General features: G+C 35.5%; 1 protein-coding gene across 1 annotated transcript in view; it reads left to right on the top strand.

The window, feature by feature from the left end:
- The window catches only part of LOC120774223 (alanine aminotransferase 1), a 30,213-nt gene extending 5,578 nt beyond the window's left edge, over positions 1 to 24,635 (top strand). The window contains exons 2-8 of the mRNA XM_040103681.1: positions 5,059 to 5,267; positions 5,785 to 6,016; positions 22,464 to 22,553; positions 22,630 to 22,889; positions 22,960 to 23,524; positions 23,588 to 23,846; positions 23,907 to 24,635. Of these exons, the coding sequence (XP_039959615.1) occupies positions 5,230 to 5,267; positions 5,785 to 6,016; positions 22,464 to 22,553; positions 22,630 to 22,889; positions 22,960 to 23,524; positions 23,588 to 23,846; positions 23,907 to 24,055 (1,593 nt within the window). The 5' untranslated portion in view covers positions 5,059 to 5,229 and the 3' untranslated portion in view covers positions 24,056 to 24,635. The remainder of the gene's footprint in view (positions 1 to 5,058; positions 5,268 to 5,784; positions 6,017 to 22,463; positions 22,554 to 22,629; positions 22,890 to 22,959; positions 23,525 to 23,587; positions 23,847 to 23,906) is intronic.
- Positions 24,636 to 24,839: the final 204 nt, after the last annotated feature.

Here is a 24,839-nt window from a genome sequence, read left to right as displayed (position 1 = left end):
GGAAATGGAAACTGTATCGGGTCCATAAACTGCACAAATTTTATGGCGGCTTGAGATGCATTTTTGCCTTTATCGTAGTAGTACTGTAAAATATGCCGTATTTTCTCTTTATTTTGCTCCATGTTTTGCGACGCTATAACTCACGAACGACCTAAAAGAAACGACAATCAATCAAACACGTGTAAGCGCGTGAAATGACGTTTCCAAAAAGGTATAGCATGACCCGATGCGACGAATAAAACTAGAACTACGCGCTTTCAGCGCCAACTAGCGAAAATACCGCAAGACTTTTTTGACAACCTATTATAAAGTTTTCGTTATTCTGGCATACTTTATGCCGAATATGTCGGTCAGTGTATCAAATCGTGAATCAAATCGTATGATAATCCCGCCCACTTCTCATATAACGGTACTGTTAAAAGCGAAGAGCGAAGACTTTAAAGGGGGTCAAAATTCGACGATAGCTGTGACACCACCCACATTTAGATGAAAGTCTAGAACTCGGGACCTGCTAAACCGATTTGAAGCAAATTCGGCTCATACCATTCTACTGGCATTCCTACGTTGCAATGCGAAAATGGGGGAAATGGGATGAAAACCACGCGCCAGTGACATAAAATTTACCAACGAGATTGTACATGAAGACTTTAAAGAGCTGGGGTCAAAATTCGACGATAGCTGTGACACCACCCACATTTAGGTGAAAGTCTAGAACTCGGGACCTGCTAAACCGATTTGAAGCAAATTCGGCTCATACCATTCTACTAGCATTCCTATGTTGCAATGCGAAAATGGGGGAAATGGGATGAAAACCACGCGTACTTTCCACATAACATAGTTTTGAATTCCATTTGACTCTTTCACTTTCCAGTATATATCGGAATAAAACTTAGCGCGAATAGCACCTTTGAAGTTTGCCACCTTATGACCAACAATTGTTTAAATCGAGCCAAACTGTTTCAGACCCTAGGTACAAAATATGTGAATCAGACCCAAAAATCGGTTAATGTGTGAGATATATACTTGAAATTGGGAGATTGAATCGGCCCAGTACTTCCATTAGCCTCCATAAATTTAATATAAAGATATGATTTGAATCCCGTGCCACTGAAACACATCTATGTACATCTTTTACAAAATAAAATTGACGCAAGAACTGAAGCCGCTTGACACCCAGAATCGTCGTATGTTCGTGAATCAAAATCATCTTTAGCGATGAGGCTCATTTCTGGCTGAATGGCTTCGTCAAAAAGCAAAATATGCGGCCGGCGGCGTCAATTTGCCGTACCTCTTCTGTGATGATCAAGACCGGCATGTTACTGTGAATGGGAATCGCTACCGCTCAATGATAACCGAATATTTTTAGCCCGAATTGGCCATATATATATAGTATATGAAAATTGGGGTAATACGTGAGCCAAGAAAAAAGTGTAGTAACGGATGTTTGGACTCAAGGGAACATTAGGGGTTTACCAATATTTTCTGTTAAAAATTAGCTATAGACACTAAGGTCCACATATTCGGTATCTGAAGACAATTTCTCAATGTGAGATGGCATACTTGTCCCTCCAAAGTCTACTTGTAGAGGGTTTTATATACTATTCCTTGATGTATATGCTGTAAAATGAAAAGGTCTATGGAATTTAAAACTTTGATATAGAGCGTGACTGTAGACCGATTTTAGATATAAGGGCACAAACATAATACCATGCGCCATATTTGGTTGAAATTAGTAAGTTGTTCCTGAGATATAGGATTTTACGTATAGGTGGGCAGTGCCACCTCCATTGTTCAATTTTGATACCGATTCCTATGAAACCCTTTCGAACCATCTTGGATGTTAATTTTAATGTCACTGACGCTGACACTTTTAGATTTGTTAATCCATTGCAAGCACTTTGGAGAAGCTTATATTTTTATAATGTAGAATTTATTGCTTTACCTCCGAATAAAATTATTTATTTATCATTTTTAAATTTGCTCCGATTTTGTTCATAGATTTTAAAAGCTCAAAGTACAATTTACTTGCAAGTTTTACGTCAGACTGCGCAATAAGTAAATATAACATTTGATTTAATTACACATATGAATATATAAAATTCGAACTCGTTTGAGCACATTTATAAATCTAATAATGATAAAGCTGTATGAACACTCTTAATCAAGCATCAGTAAATTTGTATAAGCTTAACCTAAACCTCTACCTACATTGCGTGAGAGAGTCTTATCATGTTGCCTTCAAATAATCATTACAACTTTGTACGTATTTGATGAGGCATTTCTTACTAGACAAACTAATATATGCTGCTATACGTAGGTTGCCGTTTATATTTGGAATTCGAGAACAAAGACAAATTTTAAGAATTTTCGAAAATTGCTTTATTGTTTTTTAAAATATTCTCAATTAAGATCTATTTCATTTTTTAATGTGTTTAAACCAATTGTCGAAGCAATTTCGCCGCAATGATTGAGGTATCTTCAAAACATGGCTCTTGAACTTAACAGTATCGGAATAAACTTGGTTTATTTTTTACGAACGGTCATTCGATGCCAAGTCAGGACTACATATACTCAATCTAATCGATCTTTTGAGTGCTCAAAAATGCAGTTTCAGTTAAAGTGTGAGAGCCAGCATTGTCATGGTGAAGAGTGATCTGTTTTCGGCGACTAGTTTTTCTGATTTCTTGAAAGACAACTGGCAAACAAATGGATGTATACCATTCAGTGTATATCAGTAGGTATGGTTGTGTCATGTTCAGTTTTTCCAAAAAAACAGACAACCATTTCTCTGGATGTGAGTGGTAGTCGAACAGATTTTTTCTTTAATTTCTATAGTTGTCTCAATCCCACGATAGGTCACAAGACGATCTTGCAATATCAGTTTGCACACAGCATCAATAGTTTCCGAAACAAGAACTGACTTTAGCGACCTCCACGAAACTCATCTTGGAGTGATCTACGACCTCGATTGGGTCACCATGCCATCGATAAGCACTAGTCCTTGATGGGACTTCATCGCCAAAAGTCGCATTAAGTTCATCAATGTACTGTGGCTGACAGAATCCACGTCGAAAGTTGCGAGTTCGCGATTTAAATCCATTTTTTGGTCGAGAAGAAGATTTTAAGTTACTATAAACAACACAAATAGCACTCGTATGTCAAAAGGTTCTGAGTATGCATACCATCAAAAAAGTCAAACTTTACGACCAAATTTTTAGTTTTAAGATTGCAACACTAGTGTTGCCAAATCCCGAAATACATAAGACAACCTAAGTATAAACTTTTCAACAACGCTAAGTTACAGCGAAGGCATACTTTCGTTATTATATTACGGAAAAGAGTTAAAAGAATTTAAATCTTCCCGAATTTATTGTTTTATACTCATGCGAGCAAACAATTTGTGAGGAATATTCGCAAAAAAAATATTTATTCCCTCAATTATTTAATACGGTGCCAATAAATTAAATTTTGTTTAATATGTAGTCTAAATATTCATATATTATAAATGTATGTTCATCTGTGTGAGTGCGGGTTATCAACTCACAGCCCAATACTTCTACCTATATCGCTACTAATTTTTAAGCCAAACAAAAAATTGAAGAGCACTCAAAAGTCAAGTGTAAAATCTGTTAGTAGTAGACAAGTATTGATTGATATTGAGTGGTGCGCTTTTGTGGGTGTGTATAGCTTTAGGTGTTCGAAGGCACACCCGACAAGAAAAATGTTCCATAAATCACCAAAAAAAAATATTAAAATATAAAACAGTTTGCAATTTATTAGCGAGAAATGAAGAGTTTCAAAACTTTTTAGCCCTCCGAGACACTAAAGTACTATATAAGTAGCTTGCTAGGGTTTTAAATATAACTGGAGATTTTAGATTAACTGCCGAGGACTGAATCGTGCTAGAGACATTTTTTTATAATTTTAAAACTTTTTTCACGATTTTGGTTCTCACCATAACAGCCGTATTCAATCTCTCTGTTCTTTATATGGAAATGTAAGGAACCTGACTTTCAAATTTATTCAAGAAAACCATCAGAAAGTATATTTTATATGTTAGATAGGTTTCTTCATTGTGGAAATATCAAACAGCTCTTGTTTCATCAGCTGTTTTCTTTCTGACAACTGTTCGATGGCACAATTTTTTTAAAAGAGCTAAAACCAACTTTAGTCAGTGGATACATTTAAGGTTATGCTGAGACCTAATTGAATTGTACAATCTGTGCTACAGCAAAAATTTGGTGAATAAAGTCATTTCTTAAAAGTAAATATAAGCAAAAATTTTCTTTGTTTTAAATACATACAAGATCAAAAAATGATATATGTATGTAGTGATTAATAGAATTTTATTACATACATACATATGTACATATGTATGCATATATAAGTAACTCTGTTTTCAAACATTTTTTATAGCCGTGCACGGTTTGCCAAAATTTGCGAAATTTATAAAAAATTTATGAATTTTTCTTAAGCCCAAAATATAAGCAAATTTCTTATTGTTTACATTGCAGTTGTTGATCAGCAATGAAAGAAATGTAAATATGTATATTCATATACATACATATCTTAAAGACATTTGCATATATGACTTTTTTAGACTTTAATTTGTATAGGTACGTACTTGACCGTGTGCCAAATGAGCCGACAATGAGAACACAACAAAAATGTACTCTCCCAACAGTAGCCCGCTCAAAAAACTGCAGAGCAAACATTAGCAGCTTCCGTCAGCTGTTGCGTGCGGGTGCGTGACTCAGCTAAAAGCTCAACGAAAACAAATTGTCACTTCTGTATGGTGTGTGATTTTTTGACATTTCCGCCAAGCGCCATATTCGCATTGCGCTTCCATTGTTGTTTGGGTGTTTGCAGAAAACACACAAAAGTTAAATGTCAAGTCAAGCAAAATTGTGTATACAAAAACAAAGCAAAAAATAGCTTTGTTTTGCTCAAACTTATATTTACGCACTCACTACCACTTATGTACAAGGTTTCTCTCTCTTTAACGCTCTTACTTATTCTTCTTCTTACTTTCTCGTATATTCTCTGTTTATTTTTTAGCAACTCATACTAACAACAACTTCCAGCGTCACATAAAAGTTAACAGCACCAATACCAGCCATCAACCACCAACCAATACACACACACATACACTGACAACAGGCGAAGCGAACTTTCGATACCAAAACAAAAACAAACAGGAAGAGGAACAACAAAAGCAAAGCCAAAAACATGAATCGCATCAGTACTGCCGTCTATCGCCATTGGAAGTAAGCTACCCTAGTTGAAATTGTAGTTCGCAGTTCACTTTGACGTTTCTGTTTTTCAACGCGTTGCGTTTCGTATCAGTCGTTTAGCTCATACATATATACATACATACAACTTACTTTGTAAAATCGCATTAATATTACTTACGCTTTATCTCACTACTTTAATTCGTTGCTATTTGTCGTTTACTGTACACACTTTCTTTATCGCTCACCGCTCGAAAACGCTCGTACATAACAGCAAACGCGCCGCATGATTTGCCTACTTTTGGCCATTTGTGCACACATAATACACAGTCGCTCGAGACGCGTTGGAAGAGTTGTGTCGTCGTCGCAGTTACCGTCGCAGTTGTCGTTGTAATCCTTCATTTTTCGCTCAACATTTAACAGCGAACGTGTACGAATCGTATCGCGCATGCAACAAACGCTTGCTTATTTGCTTCTAGAAAATTAAAAATTAGTGATTTGCTAGTTTTGTAAAGACTTACAAACTTTACTTGATTTCTTTTGACTAATTTAGTGCTTCGCTAGCGAACATCGCGCAGGCGAATACCAGCCGTAGTTGTAGACTCCCGGCAGCAGCTTTTATAAACGCCAAACGCGAAATGTCCTCGTCATCGTCGCATAATGCCGCCGCGTCGGACAAATGTCTGTCGCTGGACAACATAAATCCGCAATTCATCGAATTGGAGTACGCCGTGCGTGGTCCACTAGTCATACGTGCTGGTCACATCGAAAAGGAATTGCAGCAGGTGAGTGGCAGCTTTAAGTTGTATAAGAAAAGCAATTAAACGTCAGAAAACGCTAAAAATTACTGAAACACCACTTTTAGTATTTAAACACTTGCTTTCAAAAGTATTTAAGTTTACAATTTTATTTATTTTACTCCTAGCTAAATTTCTCTCTGACATTTTATCAGCTGTCAATTAATCCTTTTGTTTATACACGAAAGTGAATATTCCAATTGGCATAACTGTCTCCCCAAAACATTAGGATGGTGTACTCAAAGTTCATTTTTTTATTTAACTGCTATAAAAACGCTTTTATTTTTATTTAATGATTTTTTTTTATTTTAACTGAATATTAAAATATGTAACTGTGTGGATAACAGAAAAATAGCATAATTCTTCGATTTAAAAAAATATAAATATTTCTATTGTTCTAATTGGCATATCTTTCATGCTAAAACATTTGGCCGGAATGTTCAAAAATCAGTTTTTGTTTTTTTTTTAGTTTAATCGAATATTTAAGTATATAATCAACCTAAAAATAGTTTTGTTTCAATTAATTGTCAAATAACAATTTTTGGAAAGAAATTTATGTAATAAAAATTTCATTATTACAAAATTATAAATAAAATAGTCTGAAAATTTTTAGTTTTTATGAGAATTTATGCAAGAAATATTAAAAAAAATATTTTTTCTTCAATGATTACACATAAAACAATTATTAATTTATTATAAAACCGTTACTTTTCAAAAAACAAAAACAACAAAATAAAAAAATAATTATGAGAATTTGCTTTGAAAAAATTCTGCCGGCTTTCTTCATTTTATATATGTATATATTAATTAATATATATTAACATATTTGTAAATTAATGTTTTTAGTGTGCAAAAAATTTTAATACGTGAGCGAAATTCAAAATCTATCAAATAATGATATTACTTTGCTAATGAATACAAACAGAAAGCAAAATGAAAAACATGTGACTAAATTTAATATTAAAAAATGAAACAATTCTAAGCTATACACTAATTAGTTATTCAATGAGCGTTTCATTTGCACAAAACGCAACTCATTAAGACAGCCGGCGAAAAAAGCTTAACAAATTGAAATTATTGATGCATGAAATGGGAAGCTTTTGGGTTAGGCTAATAAAAAACAATAAAGTGATTAGAATAAAATTATAGAGACGTGTGATAATACATACATATGTATGTATAGGAAAGGATGAAAAGTGTGTGATAGAAGGTGATACAATAACCTAAAAAATCCGCTAAATTCCTTTTTTGGGCTAAAATTGTATGATATACAAAATCAGAGCTTTAGAGAGATTTTCGAAAACGAATAGTGATCCTAAAAATTTGGTATCGTACGCTTTAAAAATATAAAAGCCTGTAACTAGTAAAAATTATACATTTTTATAATATACCTGAAGGTATTGGTTATATTATTTTAACACTATTATATTATTTAATATTATTTTCTAATAAATTTTGTTTTTCAATTATTTAAAATCCACTTTAATATCAGTTTGTTTTGTGCATAAAAAAAATTCTGAACAAAAACTTTTTTTATTCTCTGTATGGTGTGTACATACCCTAATATAAAAAGCAAACTGGTTTTTAAAACACGCGCTCCCATTTTTCGCTCATTACTTTTGACAATTGTATTCTATTATTCATTAATTCGTATTCGTATGTGCATATTATATGAAGCCGGTGTTAATGTAGAGGCATAAATACATACAATTACACTAGTTTATAAAAGAAATGCAATGCAAACAGCGTTTATGTACCAAAAAGTTTACTTCTAAAATACTAAAGTTCAGTATACGATGATTCTAATTCTGCTCACTTGTTTCAATGCAAATAAAAATAAGTGGCTGAAATAAAATTAAAAAAATTGCCCATATGTACTTATGAATATATGTAGTATACCTTTAATATAAATTTGTATTCCTTTATGCGGTCATATCGCTGTGATATAGCATACATACATATAGATTATTGCTTACATACTTATATGTATACAAAGTCACCTATCATTCGAGAAAACAAAATATCCATTGCAACCTGAAAGCAAACAAACATTTCTAAATACAATATTTGCTTAGTATATAGACGTATCTATGTATATACATATGTTTGCATTGCAAGAGCAAAGATAAGTGTATTCGCAAACAAATATGAAAATAGCACAACACAACGAAAATTAAATCAACAATTTATCACATAAAACGAAAAGCGGATGCATTTGCCGCACGCCGTAAGGGGATCATCGTCATTTATCTGCCCACCAACAAGTTTACCGGCATACTTACATACGTACCCATTTGCGAGCTGCGGCATTGCATTTTATTAGAGCCCACTTGGTTCTAATCAAAGGCCAGTTAGCGTTGCTAGACTTACATATGTATGTACATATGAATATAGCATGTCAGGTGCTTGGTCCATATGTGTTTACATTTGAACGCTGCGGGTATAAATTTATGGTGTATAAATATGTATGCGCTGCTCTGAAAAATTATAAACGAACTCGCGAAATATCTTTGTATCGCTATATTTATAGCAATATTTGCGGATTGTATTGTTATTGTATTATTGCCTTGATGTTACCTGTTTATTAGCTTATTTAGAAGCTTTTCACAGACAATTACTAATTTTTTGGATACTGATAGATAAAAGTAAATATTTGGTTGGCGATTTTTTTATTTATCGCTTTATGTACGTATTTCCAGTGCCTTCGAGATATGCCGCCTCGAGTCTAAAAATTATCAAGTCGGACTATTAAGGGGCTACATGGGTTTCCTCCAGTTTTTTTCCAACAATTTTTTTCTCATATAAAAAAATAAATATTTTATTAGAATTTTTTATTGTTACAAACATACACTATTAGTGAAGAAATTATGGAACTTTTGGAAAAAATTATTTTAAACTCGGTCATTGAGACGTTATTTCCGATGACATCTGGGAAAAAAGATGGACCCGCGTTGGCATGATAACTCCTTACAGGATCATCTAAAGTAAAAAAATACGTGTCTTAGTTAAAACCTTAACTTAGAACTTGGACGAAGGAAAAACACTAAAAATTCAATTTTTTCCAGACATTTTTTCAAAAAAAATTAAAATTTTAGTAAAAATTTCGCGACATTTTGGTTTTTCGAAGAGTTGTAATCGAAAAAAGCATTCTTTCAAATCTGTAAGAATTATATCTTAAACAATTTTACAATTACACTATTCATTTTACCCAGTTAATTTATTTTAAACTATAAAAAAATAATAAACGCCTCTCTTGATATTTGTTTTTATAATTGAAATTTAAGTGCCACCACATACATATATATACATAGTTATTTATATGTACGTATGTATATACATATATACATTTTTGCATGAAAAATTAATTATTTTTATTACTAAGGCACCCACAAGCTCGTGACTGTTATAGGAAAACAAAAAATTACAATGCAAATGCCGTCTTCAGCCGAAGCATGACCGTCTACTTATGGAGACTATTACAAATATTTATTGTTGTACATACATATGTATGTATATAGTGAATGGCAATTCATACTGATGCCTTAATGGTCATATGCGGTGGCAAGGACAAGTGGCACGCTCGCATTGAGTCCTTGCTTTTCCTTAGACCGAATGGAAAATTGATTTTCACTTAAAGACACGGTAGCCAAGGTCCTCAATGAAAATTGTACAAAGAAAAAGTATATTAAGGAGGCCTTAAAACCGGCACGAACAGAGTGTAGTTTTTGTAGTATTTTAAAATGGCATATAAGGTACTCATTTCAGATGATAAATGAAATTTTGAGAATATGAGAAGGAGGCGTTCTAGGAAGCAGGTGTAGCCCTCAGCATAATCACTGCTTTTATTGTAATACTTTGAACAGATCGTATTAGGTTTGCCACGAAGTTTGTAATACCCAAAAGGAAACATTGAAGGGTCTATATATAAATTTTCAAGATGAGGAGCTGAGCCGATTTAGCCATAACCGTCCTGTCTGTTCGTGTATACATTAACTAGTCCCTCAGTTTTCAAGATATGGATTTGCAAACGTATTTTTATCCTCAAGAAGCTGGTAATTTGTCGGAACCGCCAAGATTTATCCACTTTAAGATACAGCTGCCGTACCAATGTATCAATCAAAGATAAGTCCCTGTATGGAAACCTTTTTTATTTGACAAAATATTTTCGAGAACAAGGCTATAATTCCCGAACATATTGTTCAGATTGACTACTATAGCATAAAGCTGTCATACAATTTGATGGATCATGACACAGAACTTTTATGCCATAATACGTTCCTTGATGCTCTGCGAATCATGTCATGTCTGACTATTTGTGGAAAATCGACTCAAACTTATATTTTTTAAGATTCAGTGTTATTAAGGACGTTCCTTAGAGACTGCCATTCTTCCAGGGGATATCTAAAATCCTTGTTAGTTCGTTATACTGATTATACTAATGTCCCCATGTATGTAGGGTCACAAAAGTCCACAATACCTTAACATATTGCACTCGGGTTAAAAATTGGAATCCACAAGTAATTATAGAAATGTGCAGGCAAATACTATACTTTAATGCATTTACTTACATACACACAAATGCAAATATTCGTATATTAAATAGTAGGCATTTACTGCCAGCTCATATGGGTCTGAAAATGCTTTCGAATGGCATTACCGCATGTAATCACATTGACGAATACGTAATTTTTACATTATTTCGCCTTATTACTTTGCTTTTCTTTGCCAAAACTCATTTGCATTTCACTATTTGCTCATTTTGTGCTTATTGCCGGTCATTAATCTTGAATTTGCATGAAATGTGAGGCAGCGACTGAGTCAAATCAACTACAAAGCTGGGATTTTTTACGGTTATTCAGTAAATTTAGCATATTACTTTCACTTTGGCTGTTTGTTTTGTAAAAGGAGAGTAAAAAGTAAATAAAATCGATTCAATGTTTTAACTAAGGGGTTGATACACGTTGCTTGGACCTAGGGCAAGGATTACCCTATTTTTTCATAGCATAAAAAAATGTTTTTATGTATACAAATATCATATGTATGTGTAACTACTTGGCATATATGTATGTCAGGGTATCCGAGAAATTTATTACAAACCTAATCCCCATCATGTGATGCCAAATTGAGCTTTTTAAATTGTCGTGACATTGAATTTCGAAACAAATAAATACAAATTACCCATATAAGTAAACGTTTACACATATGTATGCATTTACATACATACGTATAAAAGAATAAGAGAAAAGAATACAAATTGATGTAAAATATGTCTGACGTCATGCTTGAATTAGTGCACTCACGGGATTTTTGCTGGATCAGTTGGATAATTATATGTAAATATGTATGTATACATAAATGATCAGCGTGGCGAGCCGATTTATCTATGTGCATTCGTCCCACTGTTTGACTGTTTTTGAAATATCCAGCATAAATTTTGCAGACGTCCTTTTCTTCCCAAATAGCTGCCTATATGTCGAAGCCGCCCATATCGGACCACTAAAGCATATAGCTGCAGTGCAAACTGACCTAGCAAAATCAAATTATTATCAGGAAAATATTTTTCTTTGACAGGATAATTTATTTTTACGTCTCAGATGGTCCATCCATTGAGTCCAACTTTCGATGACTCGTTCGAGCATTTCGACTAGAAACTGGCGAAAGACACGCGTGATGTTTTGCTCCAAGGCCTAAATCGAAGCGGTATTGCCCACATAGACCTTAGACTTTAAGTCTAATCGACCGGCCCAAAAAGTAAAATTATCTGCTCAGCGAAGTGTTCTCTCAATTAATCCATTGGTTGCTGTAATGTGTGAAACCAAATGTCCCAAGATCACGAGCTTAAGGCATTAAATAGTCGGTTATCATGGCGCGATAAGGGTCGGCATCGACAGTTACGGTCTCACCGGCATCATTTTTGAAGAAATATGGACCAATAATTCGACCAACCAACAAACCACGTCAAACCTTTGTTTCTTCTGGATGAAATGGCAGCTCTGGAATCTCTTCAGGTTGCTCTTTGTCCCAAATGTGGCAATTTTATTTATTTAAATATCCATTGAACCAGAAATGGACATTATGTGTAGCTGAACAAAACTCCGTTCGAAAACGTCGGATCTTCTTGGAACTCTTTAAGAGGCCATAAAACGAAGAGATGTCGCTTGGGAAGGTCGAATTATTGGAAATTTTAAGCCCCAAAACACAAATCCGTTTATAAAATAAACATAGAAGCATTTTAATTGAATTCACAACTGATAGACAGCAAACTTTTTAGCACAAAAACAAAAAAAAAAACGAAAACAAAAAACCATGCCTAAAAAAAATCAAAATCCACCACTGAAATCACTTCAATAGCGAACTATAAAAAATCAATGATTTCTTGACCCCCCAACATTGTGGGCGCTCATTAATGTTTGCACTTAATCCACCAGTGTACATATGTATGCATGTTTATATTGCTTATGTTCGAGCTTTCATCGAATGCCTCACCATCGTGCAACAATTTGGCCAACCATTAATTTGTTGTGCCACAACACTTAAATCATACGTCTTTAATGTAAATATGTATGTATGCACATACACTTATGTACATATATCCATACATATTTACCAACACATATGTTTGTTGCCAACATGCGCAGAAGCAAACAGCAAAACAACAAAAAATCGAAAAACAAACCAAAGCAACAACTTTATGCGTCATGTCGTCTTAAACAGACGTTGCATGTGGGGTTATTTACCTCGTCCCTTTATCGCACTTCAGCCGATGACGCCAATTTTATCCACTCTCCTCAAGAGAGCACATTTACATATGGACATATATAAATATGGACTATCCTTTGCTAATGCAAGTTATGGGTGTGCTTATGCAGCATTTGCACATATACATACATATGTATGACTGTATGTATGTATGTTTATTGCTCGCATTGGTGATATTTTGACACCACACTTGCCGGCAAACGCGACTTTTCATTGATGACAAATCATTCGGTGCGAAATACTTGCACTTGGGTGCAGGTGGTGTGCTCGTTTCAAGCTGGCCAAGTGGAAAATTTTCTATGGCGCTTTAATTACGCTTGTGGATAAGTACATGAAGTGGGTTTGTTTGAATCAGAAAGCATTTCATGTGCAATTACCTTAAGCTATTCCAGTGCCTTTGCAACTGCTCTGCACTTTTCTTGCCCCATTATGTTTTTAGTTGCGCCTTATTTATAACCCTGGTCGCCTTAGCTCTCTTATTGTACTATAAACATATGTATATACATATATATATATATCTATGTTACTATATATTTACTTTTATAGGCATATATATGTATGTATGTACATGCATAAGTATTTAATGATTTAGTCGTATTACGACTTTCGATACACATGATTTTATCTTGACCATGTAATATATAAGTGACCGACGAACTAATTCCTTTCTATTATTCTACGTAGTTCTTCTGAATCCATTTTCTGCACCCTTTTGTTGTACTCTATATATTTGTTTTGCTTATGTATAGCTTAAGATTACACCGTAAAAAATATGTTATTCAATTTTTGCTATCAATTATTAAATTCGGTGCCCACCCAGTGAGATCGCCTTAAAAAGATAATGTTTGAAATTTTCTTTTAAATAAATCTATATATTTTACACATAATTTATGATTTCACACAAAAAAAAACAAAAGTTATAATTTTTAGGGACTTATTCATTATTTCCCAATTTACTAAAAAATCTTACACTGGGATTTCGACATTCACGTTGGTTGAAAATAAAAAAATAAAAAATATTATTAGTCTGTGGTGTATTGCTTCTCTACAATGATCCATAAAATTTGAAAAAAGGCTGAAATTTAACAAAGTGGCAGACTGTAAAAAATTCCAAATTTTACTTAAAAAATGGATGATTCTTATTCCACCTATATTACTTTTGAAATTCATAAAACTGGAAAGCCATTGGCAAAATAAACATTTTTAAAATCAGTAAAAAAGCAATCGAACGATTTTTCTCCGAATAATCACTCCAGCCAATTTAGAAAATGTTTGTTTTGAAAAAAAACTCTCAACGATACTCTGTTTGCGCTTATTGAACTGGAACACTTGACAAAGCAAAAAAATATATTTTTTTTTTTTCATTTTTTTTTTCTGCTAAGTAAAAGCTCCATTTCTTCTTCCTTATTGACGGAGACACCGCTTATGCAGTTTGGCGCCCATTGGATATTCCAAGTGTAGCCAGACACTTCTCCACCTGATCTTTCCAACGGAGTGAAGGTCTTCCTCTTGCTCTGCATCCCCCGGTGGGTACTGCTCGAATACTCTCAGAGCTGCAGTGTTTTCATCCATTCGAATGACATGACCTAGCCAGTGTAGCAACTGTCTCTTAATTCGCTGAATTAAGTCAATGTCGAATATGTGATGATTATTTTTGAGAAACGAAAATTAATTGGTGAAAAATTAGTTTGAATGAAAAACTGAAAATTCCTATGTTAAATGAATAGGAAACTAAACAAAGCGACCCCTCAGAGTTAAGCTACAGCGCCTGGCTTCAGGGAGAATTTTTTTTAGTCAATCCCTAACATTTGAGGGGATAAGAGTTGAAAAAAAAAATTCCAAAAAATTTTTTAAGCACCCTATGGTTCCTAGTTTCAATTACTATACGTAATAACATCTTTCAGTGGATTTCAGAGAATCCCACTGCTTGTATATACAAACATATATATATATATATACGTATTGAATTTCTAGAAGGATAATAATCAGTTTAAGCATAATAGGCTAATTCAATTGAATTGTTAGAAAAATTCCATTGCAAAATTACACCATTTTACTTCTAGGGGAGTGTGCCTTTGATATAAATATCAAACAATTCCATCAATTTTATTGCTTTGAAAGATAGGAAACGTAATTTCCTTAAAAGGCTTCTAAAAGCTTTGTGATATGTTGATGGTGCTGAGTTATATTGTATTTATCTATAATTTTTAGAATGACAGCTGTCAAACGATAGGCAGTTAGTTCATATATACACTTAACTCATCGAATAGTAGTTTAGAATAACCAATATAGCTTATTATTAATATATTTTACATGACAGCGATTCTACTTTCTTTATATACTATATACTTACATATATACTTATGCCTTTGTAGGCACGCCTATCACTTCAATTCCAATAAAGCTTCCGAAAGTATGGTCGTTATATAAAAATATAAAACGACTTTATTGCCTGGCAGTCAATAAATTACACACATAATTGCAATATAGAATACATATACATATGTAAACAAGTTGATATTGTTGTTGGCGGTGTCTTAGATATTGGCGTGATCGTTTGCTGTCAGATAATTACGTAATTAAAATGTCACAAAGCCAATGCATGATGGGATCAATGGAAGATATGGGTGTATATACCATACATATGTGCATATATACATATATACGAGTATGCATACAAATAATTTCGCTGATAAAAAAATATCAAAACATCATAAAGTCATAAGCATATTAAATACTAATTAAGCGTATAAAATCATATAAGCAAGAGTATAAGGGTAACTATGAATATACATACGTATGTGCATATGTTTTTATATGAATATACTTGTATAAGGTACTTAGTTGTTGTTGTATTATAAATATTACGTATGTATTTATAATTCATAAAAAATGTTACAAAAATAGTACTGATTATTTGTTAATGATATTTGAAAAATTTCTAAAGATATAAAAAGCTCATTAAGGTTTTATTAGCACATATACATATATAGATATAGTATTTAGTATAGTATATAAAGAATACTCCCGACATTGGCTTAGCAATTGTAGACTTTTTCCCAAAACAACAAAACTTATTCCCCCATATAATTGGTGAAAGAGTATTCATATATACACACATACCTATATATAAGTACTTTCTTCCATTCTAGATTCCGCCTTTTATTTCATTTCACCATATCACCACTAACATGTTGTTTGACTGTCATAAAAGAGCACGCCACGGCAGCAGGTTTATTTTATCAAAAATAGTGTTAAATGCTGATAAGGATATTCGATTGGCAAACACTTATTTAGTGTTTATAGAACTACTTGGACACAACCGGCCAGGCATTTCATAAAATATGGCAGCATAATTAGTAAAAATGTGATGGGAGTAGTTTTCTTATCAACTGATGTTGAAGTCAATATAGCAATTTAATTATATGTACATACGTGCACTAACTGATATATATGAAGCTCTATACGTTTCATTGCAAAAACACTCGGCTAGAGATGAAAGGAGGCTGGGTTTTCATCAGTCTGATTCACTGTTGCCAAGAGATAGAAAATTTTAATTATTTTGCTATCATCTAGTCGACAAAATAGCTGATTAAAAAGCAAAAAATTTTAATATTATCAAGTAGTTAACTCCAAATTTTCTGTTCAAAGTACGATTGTTTAATTTTGGGATTATTATTATATTTTCACGAATTTGTTTTTAGATGGAATACTTCTGCTGATTATTTATTATATATAATATAGGAATAGTTAATAGAAAATCACAATTTTTTTACTAAATTGAAAGTTTTATTTAGAATACAATAAGATAAGATAAAAAGATGAGGATTGCACCGCCACTCTCTCCTAAGTCACAACGACGAAATTCCAATAACCTGTTGGGTGCTGGTGAGGCGATGTGATCCCTATTTGGAAATATGGATCGAAGCGATTTTATCTTGAGTCTGCAGACTGCTGTGCAGTCAATTAGCAGGTGTTCCCTATCGCAGAACCGTCAATTTGCACAATAAATGCATATTATATAAGTGGAGTTGTTGCCAGTCCTTCTCTCTACCTACTCCTTCTTCCTTGGTGAGCAGCTCCTTCATGGTATGAGGACCGACTATGACGAAGGGTTCAGGTCCTACCATGTTGAGATCACCAACGATGAGAGCATGGGATGAGATTATCTTACCTCTGCCACACCCTTCTGCTCTCTATTGGAACATTGTATGTTTGGCTACCTGACCGATTCTTAGATGAGTGGTGTAAGCTCAAGCACGCAAAGGCATCCAGATGCATGCAAGCCGTTGCAGCTTCGATAGTTGAAACCCTACCGAAGTCTGCGATGCTTTTGAAGCCCAAACCACCGCCCATACGTGATTATCGTTCGCACGATCATGGCGTACAACCACCTGACAATCCTTGTCCTGCAGCCTCAAGATTTACCAGCACACCATTAGTGCTTTAGTCGCTTTGACCAAGGTCAGGTTCGCAGAGTGGAATCCAGCGTGAGACCAAGATATTTGACCATGTTAATCATCTCTGCCTACAACGATTAGGTTCCTGAGGCCGGGCAAGGATCTACGCCTCGTAAATGGGACGATGATCGTCTTAGATGGATAGATGTTCAGCTCAATCCCACTGCGCCATCCTTTAACTCTTTGTATTAATTCGCAGAGAGTTTCCTCGAATTTGCCTCTAGCTTTAATAACAATGTTATCTAATATGACAATGGCAATTTATTTAGGAAAGTTACAATGATCCGATTTAAGTCGCATAGAAACAATCGTCCCTCTCGGCAACTGGGACAATAGATATTAATTTTTCACCAGCAAGCTCTTTCGCCATAAATAGGAACAGGTTGTGCTTGGTAAAGGCTATAACGGGAATGCTTAAGAGCCGTCAAACCATGCGCCTGGAGTTTCTAACGCATGGTTATCGTTGCGTGTAACATGTCGTTATCCAAATGGCTTACAATTCCTTTTCTATTGGCCAAAGTTGGACACTTGTGGGCGATTTATTTCCTCAGATGATCGAAATTAAGAGTCCAAATTACGCGTTTGAACGTAAAGAAGCAACTCAAAGCAGAAAATTCGCTGCCAATCCCATCAAATATACATTAAAGCCTTCAATTCTTTGCGACAGCTCATTCGACCATGACTGTTTTACGTTGACCTTGTCTTAATTGCTCAACTTTCCATTACCAATAAGCATAGGCTTAAGAAATGGATCGCCGATGAAAATTCGGTCCATGGGGTTTTTTACGTTTCCAGAATTATTTAAATGTTTCCAAACGGCCGACAAAACCAAATTTGTGTGATTTGATGTTACAGTATCAGAAACATAAACCTATTTTCTATTTCAGCGAACTGGCTGTTAAAAAAAACCCGTGTGAGAAATTCTTTTAGTATAAAATCTTATCTTGTCAAAGCCATGTAGCGCATCTTATATACCGCAAGACACACATTACTAAAGCTATTTGTTGTAAAAATTGTATGATATACTACATACATATGTACATATATAGCATAATGAACAGGTCATTTGAATGTGAGTTTTGTAATATTCTGAAATTTAACACTCACGCCTCACATCTCACACCAATGCACTCATAATAAATTGGATAAATATAGAGTTATATATATAACCATAAATAATATATTTATTTATTAATGTGGTATATTTGCCATTATACAATTCATTGCTTTGTGGTTTTAATTGATATGTCTGATATTAATTTCATTCACATAGTGCTGTGAAATTTTTAGTGTTTTTGTCAGTTACACGTTAAATCACTTAGAGAGATTGCACTGAGAACAATATATCAAATATTGAAAACATAACGAAAAAAATATATCGAATGAGATCAGGAATTCAATCCAGATCCAGGTCGGCCCTCAACATTAACTGATGATCAACACGTCAATAAAATAAAGAAATTGGTGCTTAAGAATCGATAATGAACATGTCGAGATCTTACTGGTTTCGTTGAAATAGTGGAAGGATCAGTGAAAATCTTATTGAAGGTTAATTTGCTCCTAAGAAAAATGAAAGCATGAGTGGTTTCAAATCACTCAATTTTTTGGAAAAAGAGCGTCGCTTTAACGTCTGTGATACTATGCATTCCGACTACCAGGATGTCATGAAACGTATTATAACTGGCGCTGAGTCTTGGATCTATGATCATGACGCGGAAACCGACGATTCATCGGCCGATATCGTAGCAAAGGTGAGCCGTAGCCGAAAAACCACGTCGAAGCAGGTCAAAAATCAAGGTTATGTTGACAGTTTTTTCGATTATCGAGGTGTGGTGCGCTTTGAATTCCTTCCGACCGGTCAAACTGTCAACAAGGAATACTATTTTAATGTTATGCGTCGTTTGCGCAAAGCTATTCTTAAAAAGAGGCCGGAATTACTGGTCAACTACTCTTAGTTTTGATTTTTTGTGGGTTTTTTGCCAAATTGTCAACCGATATCGTGCCGCAACCGCCGTATTCGCCGGATTTAGCTCCGTGTGACTTCTGGCTATTTAGCAAACTCAAACGAACGCTCCAGGAAAACCGTTTTGAGCCAATTGTAAACATTAGACGTGAATCGCTAGGCGCATTGAAGGCTATTCCGAAAATTGACTTTAACAGGACATTGACTTATCGAGGACTCGAAAAAACCTTGACAAAAGTGTTTTGGAGTCAAAGTGGATTATATTGAGGGAGACGACATAGATATACTAATATATATATATATACATATATAGGACAAAGTCTTACTATTTTTTGCTCACAATAGTATAGTATGATACTCACTAATTAAACCTTTTGATTTTAAACTTTGTCAATCAAGTTGGCGATATGATAAAAAGAAAACAAACAATAAAACCCGAATGTCGAAATAAAAATACCTACTTACTATTCGTTTGCCTGAAGAGATGTTCGCATGATATTTGCTGATTGCACTTTGGCATTAAATATTTATTTTCCACTTTCTTTGCTGGCTGTTTAATCAACCACCTCTTATCGCGTTGTGATAGTGAGTAAAAATATCAGCTCTGCTGGTTTTTTGGACACACTTATAAATAAATCTTCACGCCATGTTATAATTTAACGGTATTTTAAAGAAAAATATGAGTGCACTTGAGATAAGCAGTCTTATCAATTTAACACTGAATTTGAATGTAATTCCTTGTGGAAAGGAGAATATTTATGTACCGTATATGAGATATAGGGTGGGCTATATTTTATGGCGATCTCTAAATATAAAGTTTGACATATTTTGGAAACCACAATTCACTTTCATTCGAACGACCTGTCTCTTGCTTCGCTGAACAATGTCAATATCATGGTATATCTCATTTAGTTAATCGTTCCATCTAATGCGATATTCGCAGAGCCTTTCTCTCGAAAACTCCTAACGTCGACTCATCAGTTGTTTTCATTGTCCATGCCTCTGCGCTACATAGCAGGACAGGAATAGTGAGTGACTTATAGAGTTTAGTTTTTGTACTCAGTCCGAAGTAGCACCTGTTGGCAAGAGATATTCTGCGTTGGATTTCGAGGCTGACGTTGTTGTTTGTGTTGATGCTGGTTCCAAGATAGACGAAATTATCTACGACTGTCAGCAGTGACGTGGGAGCCAAGTCGCGATTGCGACGACTGTTTGTTTGATGACAGGAGATATTTCGTCTTGCCCTCGTTTACCGCTACACCGACTTGATCCGTAAAGAAGCTGATGCATGCTCCTTATCAGTTCTTCGCCGCAGTGTTTGAATAGCTCGGCCGGCAATCCATCTGCACACGCCGCTTTGTTGTTCTTCAAACGGGTAATTGCTATTCGAATTTATTCATGGTCGGGCAATAGAACATTTGTTCAATTGTCATCGAGTGGGGAATCGGGTTCACCATCACCTGGTGTTAGGCTTTCACTGCCATTCAGCAAGCTGGAGAAATGTTCCCTCCACAATGTTAGTATTCTATGGGCAACAGGCACTAGATCAGCTCTGGAGGTTCTAAAAGAGTATGCTTTGGACTTGAAAACTGCATTAGCCGCCGCGTCTTTTCGTAGAATTTTCGAGCATTACCCCTGTCGACCAGCTTGTCAAGCTCTTTGTACTTACGCTCTCCGGCCTCTCTCTTTTTTTTTTTTTTGCCTGCCAATGCCACTCGCTTTCCTCTTCAACTCTCGGTATCTATCCCATCCCGCAGGTGTTGTGGTCGATTGTAGCGTTGCGAGGTCTATTATCTCTCCGCTGAGACATGACACTCCTCATCGTACCAGCTGTTCTTTTGCCATTTCCGAAAACCAATGGCTACGTTTGCAGCTGTGGGTAAGGAGATCGAACCTTCCTTGTGTTTGTTGACCTGAGTTTTTTTGCTGTGCTTATCTTCGATGTAACAAGATAATAGTTCGAGTCAATGCTGGGACCTCGGAGCGTACGCACGTCTAAAACACTGGATAAGTGTCCTACATCTATCACAACAGGATCGATCTGGTTGATCACTATTCGATCCGGAGACAGCCAGGTAGCGTGATGAATTTTCCTCTGCTAGAAACTGGTACTACAGATAACCATATTTCTGGCTCCGGCGAAGTCGATCGACATCAAGCAATTTGGGGATGTTTCATCATGGACCGTTGTGCCAAAGATACATTCCTTGCAGCTCTCATAGATGCCCTCCAAGCGCTCATAGAATATACCTTTGATCAGATCGTCCTTCTCTTCCGTCGGGGCGTGGGCGCAAATCAGCAATATGTTGAAGAACTTTGCATTTTATAAGGATTGTGGCCAAAAGTTCATCCACAGGGATGAATGCCAGAACTCGGCGACGGAGTCTCTCTCCCACACCGAATTTGCGCTACTTTATATGGCCACAGTAGTAAATGTCAGATAGACCTACTCGTCTCCGCCCTTGGACGCTCTTCTTGGACAGCAGTGATGTCAGCCTTTACTCTTACCTCAGCCATCTGGGCAGCGGGACCTTCTCATTTAAGGGACTGAACATTCCAGGTGCATGCCCTTAAATCGTAATCAAAATGGGGGTCTCTCATCCGAGGCTGTAGTATCCTTTTCATTTGGGGGGGTTTCACGTGGCAGGTCCCCAACCGAGCGCACAACCCTGATGAGTGATGATTCGCCTTCTCACTTTAGCTCGCCTTCAAACGGATGTTCTTTGGCTACCCATAGGATACTTGGTCTAAGACTGGAAGTCGTAAGCTGTTTGTAAAAGAATCGTTTCTGGCCACTCCCAAGTAAATGGCGCTTTTATCACTTGCGTGAGCTTCTACACTTAGCTCCATCCACCATTAATCACTTTGAAAAATGTTATTTTGAGAACAAAAGTCGTTTGTTTTCAATTCTCGCATTAAGTGTGCCCCTAAAAAATTAACTGAAACAAAAGACTTATGCGACAAACTTAACCTGACTTATTTTTTAGAGCAAGTTCATCGAAATAGGAACATTTTTTGAACTTACGATGATGTTTGAAAGAACGTCATTACAATAACAACAAATATATATAAGTACTATTCCGAATAGGTTGCATTAACTCTTTAGGATTTCGGCCTACTTTCTATTAAGTGTCTTTTTTTGTGATAAAAAATTATTTATTTATAATTTCTGTTTGATAATATCTTTAGCTATACTTAAACAAACTCTTTTAAGAAATATTTTCTAAATATGTATTGTATTGCGATTTTTCAGGGTGTGAAAAAACCTTTCGACCAAGTGATTCGCGCCAACATTGGCGATTGCCATGCTATGGGACAAAAGCCTATCACGTTCCTGAGACAGGTAACATTTCGAAGAAGAAACTGCAAATTTGCTAATGAATCCGTATAACTACTCTTCCTCTTCTCTCCCCACACAGCTGCTCGCGCTTACATTGGATACCAGTCTCTTCGACTCGCCCGCCTACCCTGAGGATGTGAAGAAGCGCGCACGCATCATCTTGGATGGCTGCCAAGGTCAATCAGTCGGCTCATACACCGACTCCGCTGGCATCGAAGTGATACGCCGCCAAGTGGCTAACTTCATCGAGAAGCGTGATGGCATTCCATCCAACTGGGAGAACATTTACCTGACTGCTGGTGCCACACCCGGCATCAAAAGCATACTCTCACTTGTGCGGTGAGCATTTCCAAATTCCTTTGCAACATAAAAAACTAATTGTATAACATTTTTTTTTTTGTTTTTGCAGCGCTAAGGTTGGCGGCAAACGTCCCGGCGTGATGGTGCCCATACCACAATATCCACTCTACTCGGCCACCATCTCCGAATACGCCATGAACCGTATCGGTTACTACCTGAACGAGGCGCAAAACTGGAGTCTGGAGGTGCCCGAACTGGAACGAGCCTACAATGAAGCACGGAAGACGAGCGAACCACGTGCGCTGGTCGTCATCAACCCGGGCAATCCCACCGGTCAGGTGTTAACACGAGAAAATATCGTCGACGTCATCAAATTCGCGCATAAACACAAGCTGCTGTTGCTAGCCGATGAAGTGTATCAGGCGAATATCTACGACCCGAACTCGAAATTCTACTCCTTCAAGAGTGTCGCCTACGAAATGGGTTCACCCTATAGGGAAATGGAATTGTGCAGCTTCTTGTCCACTTCGAAGGGTTATCTAGGTGAATGTGGCATACGTGGTGGCTACATGGAGGTTCTAAATATGTGCCCACAAGTACAAGCTATGCTAACGAAATCGATAACGGCGTCGCTGTGCAGCACCACCGCCGGTCAGGTGGCGGTGAGCGCTTTGGTGAGTGAAAAGCTAAAATTTTGTGGCATTACTGGTATTTATTATATACTTTAATATTTGTAGGTTTATCCACCAGAGAAGGGCGAGCCCTCATACGAGCAATATATTGCTGAAAGGACTGCTGTTTTGGATGGTCTCAAGGAGCGCGCCGAGTTGGTGTACAAAACATTCAACAGCTTCGAAGGCTTCAAGGTGAATGTGGTGCAGGGCGCTATGTACGCCTTCCCACAAATCGTCATACCACCAAAGGCCATTGCGGCAGCTAAAGCGAAGAACATGCCACCCGACACTTTCTATGCATTTGAATTGCTGGAATCAACTGGTTAGTGGATACATTTTTTGATACATTTTAATTGTTTAAATTTTTTATAAAATTTTGCAGGCATTTGCATTGTTTCCGGCAGCGGTTTCGGCCAAAAGGAGGGCACATATCACTTCCGCACCACAATTCTGCCACAAACCGACAAGCTGAAAATCATGTTGGACAAATTCCAAACCTTCCACGCCGACTTCATGAAGAAATACAAGTAAACTGTATTTTGCGCACGAAATAGGGCAGCCAAGTGATATACAAGAAATGTGGCATGCGGCATGGGAATGTTGTGGCGTTGCAACATAATTACTATTTGATGGCGTTGTGTGTTTTGGACGATTTGCGATTGTTTTATTGTGTTATTTTCAACATTTTTATAATATAAAGTAATTAATAAGCGCTTAGACTAAATTAAAGGCAGGAAAGTTATTGCTTAAAAATATAATTGAAGAAATTAAAAAATGTGTACTCGTAAAAAATATACATACATACACACATAGGTTCGTAAAAATGTATTAGTTAAACGATTGTTAATTTTTACATTGTTGTAGCTAAAGTTATAAACGTAAAATATTGGAAAACTGAAAATGTATACATATTTGTATTGTAAATTTGCCAAATTTTTATTGAGAAAAAATATTAAATTGCATGAAAAGTGCTTGTGGTTTTATTTTCGATTGGCTTTGCTTATTGGTGTAATTGTCTGATATTAAGAAAAATAAAATAACCGTTTACACAACGTTTTGTATACAAGTTTTGAAAGTATTGAATAAAAAAAAAAATGATAAATGGGAAAAATTGTGTTTTTTTATATTAATGTGAAACAGGGTTACAAACAATGCATAAAAAATAGTTGTATCAAATTTCGTTTTTTTTTATTTTCTCCCTGAAAATATTAATTAAAAATCATTTTTTAATTTTATATTCCAAATACAGTATTGAAAAATAATAAAAAAATTAACTTAAAATACGACATTCAAAAATAATTTTTATTCCAAAAAC

This window comes from Bactrocera tryoni, chromosome 4, assembly GCF_016617805.1.
Source record: "Bactrocera tryoni isolate S06 chromosome 4, CSIRO_BtryS06_freeze2, whole genome shotgun sequence".
NCBI lineage: Eukaryota > Metazoa > Arthropoda > Insecta > Diptera > Tephritidae > Bactrocera > Bactrocera tryoni.
The sequence above is the reverse complement of the archived record's forward strand: the minus strand, read 5'-3'. Positions and strand labels throughout refer to the sequence as shown.